Source organism: Lactuca sativa, chromosome 7, assembly GCF_002870075.4.
Source record: "Lactuca sativa cultivar Salinas chromosome 7, Lsat_Salinas_v11, whole genome shotgun sequence".
NCBI lineage: Eukaryota > Viridiplantae > Streptophyta > Magnoliopsida > Asterales > Asteraceae > Lactuca > Lactuca sativa.
In genome coordinates this window covers 6,542,253-6,555,984 of record NC_056629.2, presented here as the reverse complement: position 1 = coordinate 6,555,984, position 13,732 = coordinate 6,542,253, and the positions used below count along the sequence as shown (strand labels likewise).

The 13,732-nt window shown below is 37.7% G+C and overlaps 1 protein-coding gene across 1 annotated transcript; it reads left to right on the top strand.

Annotated features, from left to right (window-relative positions):
* Positions 1-12,144: 12,144 nt before the first annotated feature.
* On the top strand, positions 12,145-13,224 carry LOC128127182 (protein CELLULOSE SYNTHASE INTERACTIVE 1-like). Its single transcript, XM_052765604.1, has 3 exons — positions 12,145-12,162; positions 12,208-12,275; positions 12,630-13,224. The coding sequence occupies exons 1-3, from the start codon at positions 12,145-12,147 to the stop codon at positions 13,222-13,224; spliced, it is 681 nt and encodes a 226-aa protein (XP_052621564.1).
* The last annotated feature ends 508 nt before the right edge of the window (positions 13,225-13,732 follow it).

The window sequence follows — 13,732 nt, the reverse complement described above, 5'->3', positions numbered from 1 at the left end:
TTCCATATAATTTAAAGGTTCTCACTTCAAATCCGATATTAATATTTATTTAATAGAATATAGGGTTGGTAAATTATCCAAAAAAATTAACATTTACATCGAGATAGAAGACAAACATATAACAAGTTGCATCGATAACTTTTTTTTTGAATTGCAAAAATAGTTCCTTGAAAAGTTATGTCCATGGATTTTGAAGTCATAATGTTACTATGCATGACCGGTTATACTATATTCAGGAGCTCAACAACCTTTGGCACAAAAAAAAGTGTCATACACAAAACATGAATGGTATAAACTGAGTATTGGGTCCCATTAAGTCATGCAAAACTATAAAGTTACAAACATTACGTGTTAAGACCTTAAAATGATGTAGGTCTAATGTTTGGATGTTAAGGTCTTAAGGGATTAAGACCCTTGATTAGCTTTTGGGACTCTGGAAAGTACGTCGGGCGTACTCCTTTGTACGCTGCACGTACTGGGTCAGCAACCCACTTCCGGGTCAACGCAGGGCGTACTCCAAGATTGTGAATTGAGTGACACATCTTAAGAAGTTCTAACACGCTCATCAAATGTGAAGTAGAAAATTGTTTTTTTCTTACTCTTGCACGTTTGAAATTGGTATATTGTGATGTCTTGGATAATACAAAGACCAACTAATATCAATTGTGTGTAGTGTTTGTCTTGATAAGAATCTGCACTAACTCTTGAATATTTGTTTGTCAAGAAATGTTTTCTTGACAAGAGAATCTTATATGTCAAGAGGTCAGTGGGAGTCTAAATGATCGTGAAAAGTTTCAAGAACTAAGCAAGAGCAAACCTATTATTAAATACTAGCACACGACTTGAGGTTTGTAACCTATCGTGTTGACGTATTCTTGTTTTCTGTGCCAATCCAGTTGAGTTGCTTATGCATATGAGTTCTACGAGTTCTCAATAGACTGCATAAGCCAAGCACCATGTTCAATGAAAGTACATTGACTAGTATAGGTGAGCTGCTAAATAACTTGGAAGCAATGGTGGGACACATACATTATAAAATCTAAGTGTCATAAGGTTTCTCTCCTTGATGAAAATGATTGTGAGGAAACACTTTCACTAAGGCAGATTTTAAGAAGATAGCAATTGTGTAGATTTCATTCTCAAATTCAATTATGATTACGGCATCCCTCTTCATGGTACGAATTGTGAGATTTGGCGATTAGTCTGAACATTTTAGGACTTAGTAATATAAGTTTTAAATTAGTTTAGACATACATGTGAGTTATCTAAGGAAAGGTTTATGAGTTTGAGATGCTCAGATAAAGGCTTATCAAAGCATATCGTATTAGGAAAATGAACTTTGGAAGTCAATAAGTATTGTTTTATAAGAAGTTTAGTTGTTTTCTAAATATGTATCAAAGCTAATGGGAGCATAAATGTTATGCTGGAATGGATATAATCATCATGTTAGTGAGAGCATGATTATTATTTTAAGTGTTGCAAGTTAGCACTATTAATTATAGAAAACAAAAGGTTTCACTTTGCAAAGTTGCAGGGGTTGAAAAGTTGTTTTGCTATAATTAAGGGAGAGAATGTTATACATTGTTTCGAAATCTAAAAGCTTAGATTGAGAAATTTGAATCAAATTTAGTCAAGGATATATTAATTGTGTCATCAAATTTCGATTATGATTACGACATCCCTCTTCATAGTTCGAATTTTGAGAATGTGGCAAATAGAAATATTATGGCTAATGGCTGATAAAGTATCATGCTTTTATGTATGACATTATGAATCGTGTCTCATACGCTTCTGGTATAGGATCGATTGCATATGTTGTAATATTTGACCGTTCTTAAATTTTCCAAATGCCTAGGGCATTAAGAGGGAAAAAGGACTAGAACCGGACTTGACTAAAATAATTAAACAACTGTCAAGGACGATCTAAGGTTCGCCAAAGATTGGTCGCTTGTGGACAGTTGGAAGTATACTAATGGATGGACCATATTGACTTTATTATGAATAGGTAAGACTCTATTTAGAATGAGTTGTCATATGGAAAATATGGAAATGTTTCCATATTGGGAGTTGGACGTTAAAAATTTATGTCTAGATTAGAAACTTTTATGTAAGAAGGATGTTCAAAGGAATGTACTTTGAATGTGAGACTTCACATCTACGGAATTGTCTTGTAACAATCTCCAATAGAGCATTTTGTAATTTCATTGGCCGAGTCTTGGTGACTTTTTTGCCGTGACATTACGAAAGGACCGTTGCATAAAATGTTAGAATCTAACATATTCCAGTAGTGGCAAGAATTTTGTATTCTTACACCAATGATTAAGAATTGTGAAATGAGCATCATTGGAAATGTGATCAATTGATCTATTTCACAAAGTAAGGACCATAGGTAAACATAGTGTGCATACTTGGAGCATGGGACAATTGTTGTTATAATTCAAGTAAGAAGTTGATTACCCGAAACAACAAATAATGAGTAATCAATATGGTGATTAAATAAGTGTCTTATTTATACTCAAAGGTTTGAGGCCATATAATATTAGTATTATTCTTGTGTTTCAATTTGCATGTTTTGACTTACCAAATAATAAGATTATTTAAACCCTCCACAGTCGCTCATACTTTGGAAGTAGGTATGAAAGAAGATTGTCATGAATCCGTCTGTAGATTGTCTAAAGTGTTTAGACATAGCACAAGTTTGTTGCAGAGTTCATGAGTGCTGCTATAAGATTAGAGTATTTTATTAAACCCGCGCTCATTTGGATCGCTTCATGGATTTTATCTCGAGTGATTGGTGAGACGATAATATCTTATATTCTTAAAACCAAGACGTGTGAGTTGTATTCTGCAAGTCGGTTGCACATTGATAATATGTAAACACACCAGTAACTTGGTGTTATAAAACATATTGTTGTGTGTGATTTGATGAGTAGGTACAAGCGAGCATTTGAGTCAAAGTTTATCCGTTCCTTTTACCCAAAGTGGGATAAAAGCGATATATGTGGTTTTGTTCTTAAAGTTTGGAGGAGTGGAGGCTGGCCAAAAGTTGCTCTCAATGCAACATAAGTTGATTAAATAGGGAAAAAAAACCCTGAAAATTAGGGTTTGCCCCTGCTTAGCATACGCCCAGCATATGTGGGTGCCTCCGCGTCCAATCTTCGAGCCAGTACGCCCAACGTATTCAACTAGGGACCGATAATGAAAAGAATTTACTAATAGAGGTTAAAAGGAACATACCAATAAATTGCGAATGTTACACTACAAAATCCCCATAATAATATTGTCTACTCACAAAGATCCTTTAGCATAGGTACAGTAAGATCATCACCTTAGGATCATGGAGTGAAAATAAAGGGAATGGGTAATTGGTTTAATTGTGTCAAATAAAATATACAACTAAATTATTGTAGGTTGAAAACCATATGTGCTCATCAAGTTCCCTAACCTGAACCACTCAGTTTTTCTGTATCACAGGTAACGGTTTGAAGGTACATTATGATGAGAGACTGAAGGAGTTGTTAGGCCATTAGTATAATTATTGTAAGGTCTATTTCGTTTATGCTTATGTTTCTTTATTGACGATGACAACCTGAGTTTTATAAATAAAACACATTTCTTGGGAAATGATTCGATAATATTATTATCATGTTTTTGAGACTATATTCTACAAAATTAATCTTTTTTAAAATAATACTCTGATTTAATAAGCATAAACGAATCGGTCTTTTTTGTCCGTAAAATGGGGATGTCACAGTTGGTATCAGAGCAATAGTTTATGTAACGCCCCAAATTTCAACCCAAAATTTTCAATTAAAACTTTAAGTGTTTTATCAAATCACAAATATAAGATCTTAAAAACGTTTATTAGAGTATCATTAAAATTTATCAAGTACACAAGTCCCCCATTGATGCGATCCAATCGAGCTATGCCCCTCCTTTAATATAAGAAAACTTGCACATGTAAACCACAAATCGTAAGCACAAAGCTTAGTGAGTTCCTCAAAATACCACACACAACACAACACAAATAAACAACTATAGGTTATAATCAACCTTAGGGACTATTAGCAGTCCCAGTGGGCTAACATCACACCCGGTGGGTTATCAGCAACCCTGGAGACTATCGGCAGTCTCACTGGGCTAACAGCATGCCTGATGGGTTATCAACAACCCTGGAGAGTATCAACAGTCTCAGCCACACATAAACAATATAACACAATAATAACAGCTAGACCCAACTTGTCATCATAGATATGGGTAATCTACCACACAAGCTAATATAAACATGAAAGAGTCACAAAAACAACTAGAATCTTACATACATAACTTAGTGAGTCATCATTGGTAGCTTTGACTCATGGGCACCGAGAGAATACTCACCTGAATCGAAGAACCCTGAAACACTACGATACGATCCCTTTTATGTACTGTTTGCACCCGTAAATACACCAATACCATAACCAAATAAAATCTTATTTAATAGCACAAAACCCTCAAGTTTGACCCACGGTCAAACTTGGTCAAAAAGCCAATGGTCAATAGAATTCAAACTCAACAAGTCAACTTCGGGTTGAGTATGCCCAACGTACTCAGCTTGTATGCATGGCATACTCACCATCTAGAATCAGGACCCCATAGGAGTACGTGCAGCGTACTCAAAGCTACGACCAGCATACTCGGCCAGATGACACGCTTCCATTAAGTGCTTAATCTCTTAAGTCCTTTCATCCAACACTCATATCTAGTCCCACAACATCATTTTAAGTCATAAAGTTTCCACCTTAATGACTTTCCATGTCTAGACAAGGTCCAAAAGCCAAAAGCTTACTTATTAATCCATTAAGACATCGTGACACTTTCATGGAAGGAAAAGAAGGCTCAAGATCACATTATTATGGATCCTAATAGCTCCATAATGGATAAAGTTTCCAACTTTATCCATTAGAATGGTTCAAACCACCAAGATCTAGACTTTAAGTATCAAAGGGACCAATAAGTGCATCTTTTCAACTTAATCCATTAAGTCAAAGTCTCCAACCTTCATATATGAATCATAATGATGTTTAGATAGATAAAGTTTCCAACTTTATCCATAAGAAGGTCACAAACTTTCAAGATCTAAAATTTATACACTAAAATGACCAAAAGCTCATAACATCCAAAACTAGTTAGATCTAACGAATGCATCATCAAGATTCAAACTTTATACCTCTAGAAGATAGATCAAGGTGAACAAGGTCTGGATCTACAAGCTCCAATGCAACCAACACTTCTCCAAGAAGTTCCTTCTTCTCCGAGGTGCACCATGCATACTCCAAAGCACTCAAAACACCTTATTTTAGCTAACAAGGCTCAAACTAGGGTTAGGGCTTCATGGAAGGGTGTTGGAGAGGTGGAGCCTGAGAATGGAGTGGGTTTTGGAAAGTTAAGGAGCTTAAATAAGACTCAAACCACGAAAATAGGGTTTTGGCACTGATTGTGTGTGCCCTGCGTACTCCTGGTACGCCCAGCGTACTCAGGGTGCCCCGGTACGCCCAACGTATTCCCCTCTGTACGCCTAACATACTCTGTAACAACCCATTTTTCACGTCCAAAAATTTCATTTTCCAATTAATATTTAGTAAAATCATTTGCAAGTAAACATTATCCGATCAAACCATTTCATAAACATATACTATGTCTGAAAACCAAAAAATGTGAACTATCAAAATATTAGAGTATAAATCCTAGAACAATCCCATGAATGCGGAAAACAGTGTGTGTATGATGTGCCGCTACCGCGCCAGCTCCTTCCCCTTCGACGAAGAGGTACCTGAAACCAAAACTGTAAACTGTAAGCAAGAAGCTTAGTGAGTTCCCCCATCGTACCACATACCATACGATCACATAACATACATACTGCCAGGCTATTCTGGGGTGCCTGACTACCTGGTGCGGCCATTCTGGGGTGCCGACTACCCGTGCGGCCATTCTGGGGTGCCGTCCGACCCGTGTCAAGCCATTCTGGGGTGCTGACTACCCATCGGTCCTAACAACCGATCCTCGGGGACTATTTCATCCCCTACTACTACTATCACATATATCATAACATAAACATACTGTCGGATATATCTGGGGTGTCCGAACTACCCTTCGGTCCTAACAACTGAACTCGGGAACTGGTCCCCTCCTACTACCTCTATCGCATAAAACATAACAAGCCAGCATGCAAAAATATCATCACATACTGTCAGACATATATGGGGTGTCTGACTACCCTTCGGTCCTAACAACCGAGCTCTACTACTATGACATACCACATATCATGCTAGCTTATAACATATCAGGTAGTAGCAATCCTAGATGATATCACAAAGACAATCATCTGTCATACGAACCCTACTGGTGGGGCCAGCATTGTGGTTGTAGACCCACCGCTACTGGAAGGTAACTCACCTCAAAGTAGCTGCTGATTTGAGCGGAAACTGATTGTCTACTGTTGCTGCTGCTGTTCCGGAAGTCCTCCGGCTATAATTCCCACAAAACATTCAGTCAAACACTGCTAGCTGTACTTAGGGTAAAATGACCATTTTACCCTTGACCAAATCAAAGTACAAGTCAAAGTCAACTTCTAGTTGACCCGACTCGCCGAGTTCGCTTGCCAAATCGTCGAGTCCCTATCCATTCGATTGTCCTCAATCCGACTCTACTCGTCGAGTTAGGCATTGACTCGACGAATTCTCCTTCTAACTGATGTCCAAAAGTCCTTCATCCTACTCGCCGAGTTGCAAGAACAACTCATCAAGTTCATCTTCATCCGATGAACACTCTATGCTAAGACTCGCCGAGTTGTATGAACAACTCGCCGAGTCTGTTCTTCAGGTAAGAAGATGGCCTTGGACTCGCCGAGTTAGGGCATTGACTCGCCAAGTCCCTCCATGGATGGGTCTGGCCTCCAACTCACTGAGTCCACCTGCGACTCACAACCCCACTCAGCAAACACGAAAAAGGGGAAACTCGGGGACTCGCGGCTAGACTCGCCGAGTCCGATGAACGACTCGACGAGTCATTCACATGCAATTACTATATACTCGATTATGCTTGAATCCAGCTCATACCATACATAGATCTGGGCTCTTAGGGTAGGTTTTACACGTAAAATTTCCAACTTTACGTGTATACATGCCTAGGATGGGGATTTAAGGCTTAATAAAGGCTAAAATGGTAGATCTAGGACATTCAAGCACTTTACTCCCATAAAGGGCATGGATCTGAGCTTCTGGAGCTCAACCCTGCCTAGATCTAGAGGTTAATCAACTCATTACCATCCCTAATCCATAAACAAGCTTGGAAATGGCTCAAGAAGGATTTTAATGGTGCTCTAAGAGACTCTTAGCATAAAAACAGAAGGAAACTGAGTTATACCTCAAGGAATCTCTAAAATAACACCAAGATATCTGGCCTCCTTCTTCTTCTCTTGATCTACTCTCCTTGTTCTCTCAAAATCATCAAGAAATCACACCAAAACACTTCAATCGCACAAGAAACAGGGTTAGGACGATATAGGGAGCTCTGAGGGTGAAGGATTCGGGCTTGGGGCGCATAAGGTTGGTTTAAATAGGGTGCAAACCCTTGAAATTAGGGTTTTATTTAGACAGCAGGGACTCGCCGAGTCCAGAATATGGACTCGCCTAGTCGCCAACTTAAACGTGCTCAATAACCTGACTCTACTCGGCGAGTTGGGCCTACAACTCGCCGAGTTCAAGGCTAAAAATGTAAATTGCTTAGATAGGTCATACGTACCAGGAACCAGGTGCTACATACTCAACTTAACCCGAAACCGTCCAAACTTCAAACGGTCATTAACTTCTTCGTTTCAACTCTAATTTAGACGATCTTTATATCCATGGAAAGGTATTGAGGAGATCTACTGCCCTATATAATTAGTTTTGACTTAAAACACATTAAGCTAAAATCCATAATTCATAAAAGAAGTTTGAAACACTACTTTCCCATTTTACCCTTTGACTTCAAAGCACAAACCGAACTATTCCAAATGGGCCTAAACCTCACTTCCGTAAAGCTAGAATCCTTATGATACTTGATCTTCGGGTTACGACCCCAAATTATGAAACGACCAGAAACAGGGTGTTACAGTTTAAGCGAACTAGGAATATTTGGGAATTTTTAGACTTAAATTTAAAATGCTAAGCAATGATCGGGATGTGTGTATCTATTAAGTTTTAGGTAGTTTGCCTAGATTAACTCAAGCACTAGCTTACTTTAGGATAAGATTCCTAATATTCTTTTATGTGCTAATTGAATTAGAGAATAACATACCTTAGGTTACCTATCTAAATTGCTATTATTAGATCTTTGGTCTATTGTCGACCGGATCTAGAAAAGTTTATGTGGTTAAGATTCTAAAAATATAAGTAACATATTAGACCTGGCATATAACTTTGTGTAACATCTCAAAACTCAAGGATAAAAATTTCATTTTTAATATATATATATATATATATATATATTCAAACATTCCTTTATCCTTATCCAAACAATTAAAAGTATTCCAAAGTAAAACAATTATCAGAGTAAATCCCAAAATCATGAATTGCGGAAAAACACGGGCGTATGCGCTGCGATCAAGCCAGGACCTTCCCTTTCAAACCGGAAGTACCTGAAACCATAAACCACAAATTGTAATCACAAATCTTAGTGAGTTCCATAAATACCATGTACCATACATATCAAACGAACCATACATAAAATACATATCCAATCAATCAATAAAAGTGTTATGTGCCAACCATAGTCTTGCCATTATGCCACGATCCGTATCACGGTCTTCCTTGCCAGGCCGGGGGCCAAAACCTTGGGTCTCATAGACAAGTGTCAGGAGCCACCTCCTGGTCTTCCATGAAAGCATCACAAATACAACTAGCATACGATCTACATTACTTAACTAATTAACTAACATAGTTCAGACTCTGGTGTTGCATATAGTTTACAAAGAGCTGCCTCCTGGTCTTTCATACAATATGCCAAGGGTCACCCCCGGGTCTTCTTATAATACATAAACCAAATGGGATAGCATTAGTGCCTTCGACCCATAGAACGGTGAGGAGACTCACCTCGAATGCTGAAGCTCACTAAAAGAAATCCCTAGTTGCTGATCTGCACTACAAGAAAAATACCCTTTTAATGACGCACGAACAACGACACTCGCTGATTTACGATACGCATTGTTGTGTGTCCCTAAAAATAATGTCAGCCTTTCAAAATTTGAAGGATAGATGACACTCATTTTTGCGCGCCTAATAATAGATGTCCAACAAAAAAAAATACAAACACGGAGGGCACTTGTTTTAAATGGGTGTCCTCTAAAAATGTCGCTTTATATTTTTTTTTTATCAAACGCGCGTTTTTAAAGGGCAAAAATTTTGTAGTGCCCGCTTCTTCGATCTCTCCTCTGTATCTCCCTTCATTCACACCTAGGGCTTTTTCAAGAAAATTCAAAACGCTCTCCAATTCTCCATCGGTTCTCCCAGGCCTCTACAACAATCGAAACTAGTTTGATTTCTACCCTAAAACCTGGTACGACTTCTCCTAATCCTTTCTCCCATGCCTCTTCATAAATGTTTTTAATTTTGTTTGAATTATATGCTGAAGTTTCATGTTCGCGTGTTGAATTTCGTATTTTAGGTATACGATACTGACAATGCCAATCAGAAGGAGAAGTTTGAGGCCGACTTGAAGAAAGAGATTAAGAAACTTCACGGTACAAAAAAACGCTTTCTCTCTACCTTTTCTCTCTCTACAATTCTCTCCACCCTTTCTCTCTCTACCCTAAAACCTGGTATGACTTCTCTTTACCATTTTTCATCTCATTGCTGAAGGATGTAAAGGTTAAGTCTCCTGATAAAGGAGCGGTGGGTTGATTTGTGCGGACTGAGGTCGATTTAAGCGATGTTATTCCTCCTGGGATTGTCGATCAGTCTTCGTCTACTAACTACCGTGCCCGACGAAAGCCAAGTGCTACTGGAGCTGTTGTGTTGGGAATCAGGAAAGCGGAGTGGAAATTGGAGGGTTTGCATAAAGCTAGGAAACCTAATCGGGGCGATTCTCTTCTCGGAACTCCTATGGATGCTGAGGATTACTATGTGTATGATGTTACAGAAGAAGAGAGGGAGGATGTATCGGAATCTGATGGTGTGTGGGAATCCGATTCCAGTGCTTCTAGGGTTGCTTGTCAAGCTTCGATCAAGGGTTCTAGTTCCACTGTTATGGATGAAGTGACCAAGGATTTGTCTCCGAGACTCAAAAACATGGAGTTGTAGAGAGAGATTACGTCTCATCTATTAAAGAATTATCAGATGTGATAAATTGAAGGTAAGCCACATATTTGATTATACATACATATATAGACTAACTGATGGGATTCTATTGATGATTATAGCGTAAATTGGTGATTTGTTCACATGATATGCTTTTTATGTGTTTACTTTTCAGGTAATGATTAAAATTTGGGTGAATGGTGTTGAAGGCCAAAAATTAGAGGGTCAAAGTGCAACATTTAGTGCAAAAATTGAAGAAACGGCGGATGGAGGTGCTAAAAAGTCTGTTGTAGTACCAAATCCCTCAAATTGCAGTTCCAATCTGTCCTCACATGTCTAATCTTCTATCTCTATTGGCTGCAGTTTGTATGTATATCTTTTTAGGCTCCTTGTAGTTTTAACATATGCTTTTTAAGAGGTCCAGTGGCAGTGAGTAATCATTTCTAACATAAGTTGATTTGACCATTACTTGAGAAACTTAACCTAGCACACGGTCATCACTCATCACATCTATTTGTCGTTGTTTTGTATGTTAAGATAGACGAGAATCTTGATGATCATAAGAACAATACTCCTTTAAGGAGTAAATGCACTCAACCTAGCACACTTACATACTTTAGAAAAGAATACGGAATCAAAGAACTTTGATAGTGCAGTCACATTGTGGATTTGTGGGCAAATTTGTTGTGTATCATATTTGACAGTTCTTTAGTTCGATTTCCCTTTTGTAAACTTAAAGGATGATAGCTAATTTCTAATTATGGGCTACCAATTATTCAGAGTGCAGGTAAATCAGCAGTTTTGAATAGATTGATTGGGCATCCTGCTCTGGTACGACCTTCGTTTTTCTTTATTTTCATCTTCAATCTAGACATATATATTCACTTTATGTTTTTTTCTAATTCATTTTGAGAACACAACAAGTCATTTCAATTTGCAAATTAACTTGTGCAGCCAACTGGTGAAGGTGGTGCAACTCGTGTGCCTATATGTATTGAATTAAAGAGGGATGGTAACTTAAGCAGCAAATCAATTGTACTGCAGATTAATAGTAAATCCCAACCTGTGTCTGCAAGTGAGTCCTCATGTCATACTTAAGGGCTTAAGCCAATTCGACACACACATACACACATTTAGTAATAGGGTTCTATATATATATATATATATATATATATATATATATATGTGTGTGTGTGTGTGTGTGTGTGTGTGTGTGTGTGTGTGTATGATTATTGATTTTGAATGCTCTTTTTGTCCACCAACAGGTGCTCTTCGACACTCATTACAGGATAGGCTTAGTAAAGTTTCAAGCAAGAGTCAGGATGAAATATTTCTGAAGCTTAAAACAAGTATAGGTGAGTCTGTTTGTTTAAAAATATCAAGAATTTGGCAAATGCATCACAGTAATTTGGATTCTTTTTATACCACTTAAGCTTGATTGTTTGTTTGCTTCATTTAAAAAAAATTTCTATGTTTTTGACATGTCTGAGATACAATTTAGTTCCTTGTTTAATGTATTTCACCATTCCTAGGGGAGGGTGAAGGAATTCAATTCCTTGGGAACCTGGATCTTTGTCTCATTGGACATTCATTAAGGTATTTTTTTTAATTTTTACTGCCGGTAATAACAATGTACTTTATTTTCTACCCATAGCAGTAGCATACTTACATTCCATTACCAATATGGGAATTGTACTTTATTTGTCACATATTGCTATTGTTACAAGTACATTTCTATTATTTATAAAGAAATGTAAATATGTTCCTATTATTAAATTATGGGTCGTATATTAATATAATCATTAAAAAATTGAAGTATGTTCCTATTATGACTGAGGAAATGAAGGTAGATTGTACCTTTATTAGAAACTAAAGATCAATGTTATTTCAGGATATGATGAAGGTTCCAGCAGTTCACATTTTCACTGCTATAATACCAGCACTGATTATAGCAGCCTTGTACTTTTTTGACCATCGCGTAGCTGCACAAATGGCACAATAGAAAGAATTCAATCTCAAAAACCCTTTTGCTTACCATTATGATATATTGTTACTTGGATTCATGGTATTAAATATTAGTCTATTCTAATTTCCCTTTTCCCTTTTCTACATTTTCTATATTGTTATTATTTACATTTCAACAACCATTACTGGTGTGAAATTAGACTTTGATTTGTGGTCTCGTTGGTGTCCCTCCATCAAACGGTGTCCTCCCACAATCACCCATGCACACAAGGAGTCTCAACTCTTGAGAGACAGGGTAAGGCGTTGTTTCTTTTTTATTCTACTAAAGTACCAAAATACCCCTGTTAGTTTATATTCTCAAGCAGTTCCAGTTCTAGTGTCTCTCCTAAGATCAGGTCCACTTGGTGTAAAGATCCAAGCAACTACAGTTTTGGGCTCATTATGTAAGGAAAATGAACTACGGGTCAAAGTATTACTTGGGGGTTGCATTCCTTTGCTTCTCGCTCTTCTAAAATCAAAAGAAGGTCAAATCACAGCTGCAAATACCATTTATGTTGTTTCTGAAGGTGATGCCAAATATCATGTTGGATCCAAAATCTTTGCCACTGAAGGGGTTGTTCCAGTGTTGTGGGAGCAACTCGAAAAGGGTTCAAAAGTAGTTGATGATTTGCTGACTGGTGCTTTGAGAAACATGTGTGGGACCACTGAGGGTTTTTGGTCAGCAATAGTCAAAGTTGGGGGAGAAGATATATTGGTAAAGCTATTAACACATGACCAGTTAAACACGCAAGCCAATGCTTGCTTTTTATTATCATGTATGATGATGGAAGATGCATCCGTATGTTTAAAGATATCAACTTCTGAAACTACAAAACGACTCCTGAAGCTATTAGGACCTGGTTATGAACCTCTAGTTAGAGCACAAGCTGCATCAACTTTATAGTCTCTTTCAGCTCAAAGCAAAAAACAAGAAAAGATATAGCAAGTTGTAATGGCATCCCTTCTTTGATTAATGCCACAATAGCTCCTTCAAAAAGGTTTATGCAAGGTGAAGATGCTCAAGCTTTACAATAGAACGCGATGTGTGCTCTCGCCAACATTTCCGGTGGGTTGTGCCATGTCATCACTAGTCTCGGTCAAAGTCTTGACTCGTGCTCTTCACCTGGATAGGCGGCGGATACATTAGGAGCTTTAGTTTCTGCTCTTATGATATACGGTAATGAATCAGAAAACAACAGAGCATCAAATCCATTTGACATTGAGTTGACTTTAGTCAAACAGTTTAAGCACGTGTGCCATTTTTAGTCCAGGAGTGCACCATATAAGCTCTTACTAGTTTGTATGGGAACGCCACCCGTTCAAGCAAACTTTCAAATCATGCCTCAAAACATTTATTAGTTGGTTTGATCACAATGGTAACCAATGAAGTTCAAGATGAGTTAATAAAATTT

Excerpts from the sequence above, each read along its gene's own strand:
- LOC128127182 (XM_052765604.1), top strand. Across the intron at positions 12,276-12,629 it reads GCACTGATTATAGCAGCCTT|TTTATATTCTCAAGCAGTTC; the intron begins GTACTTTTTTGA and ends TACCCCTGTTAG.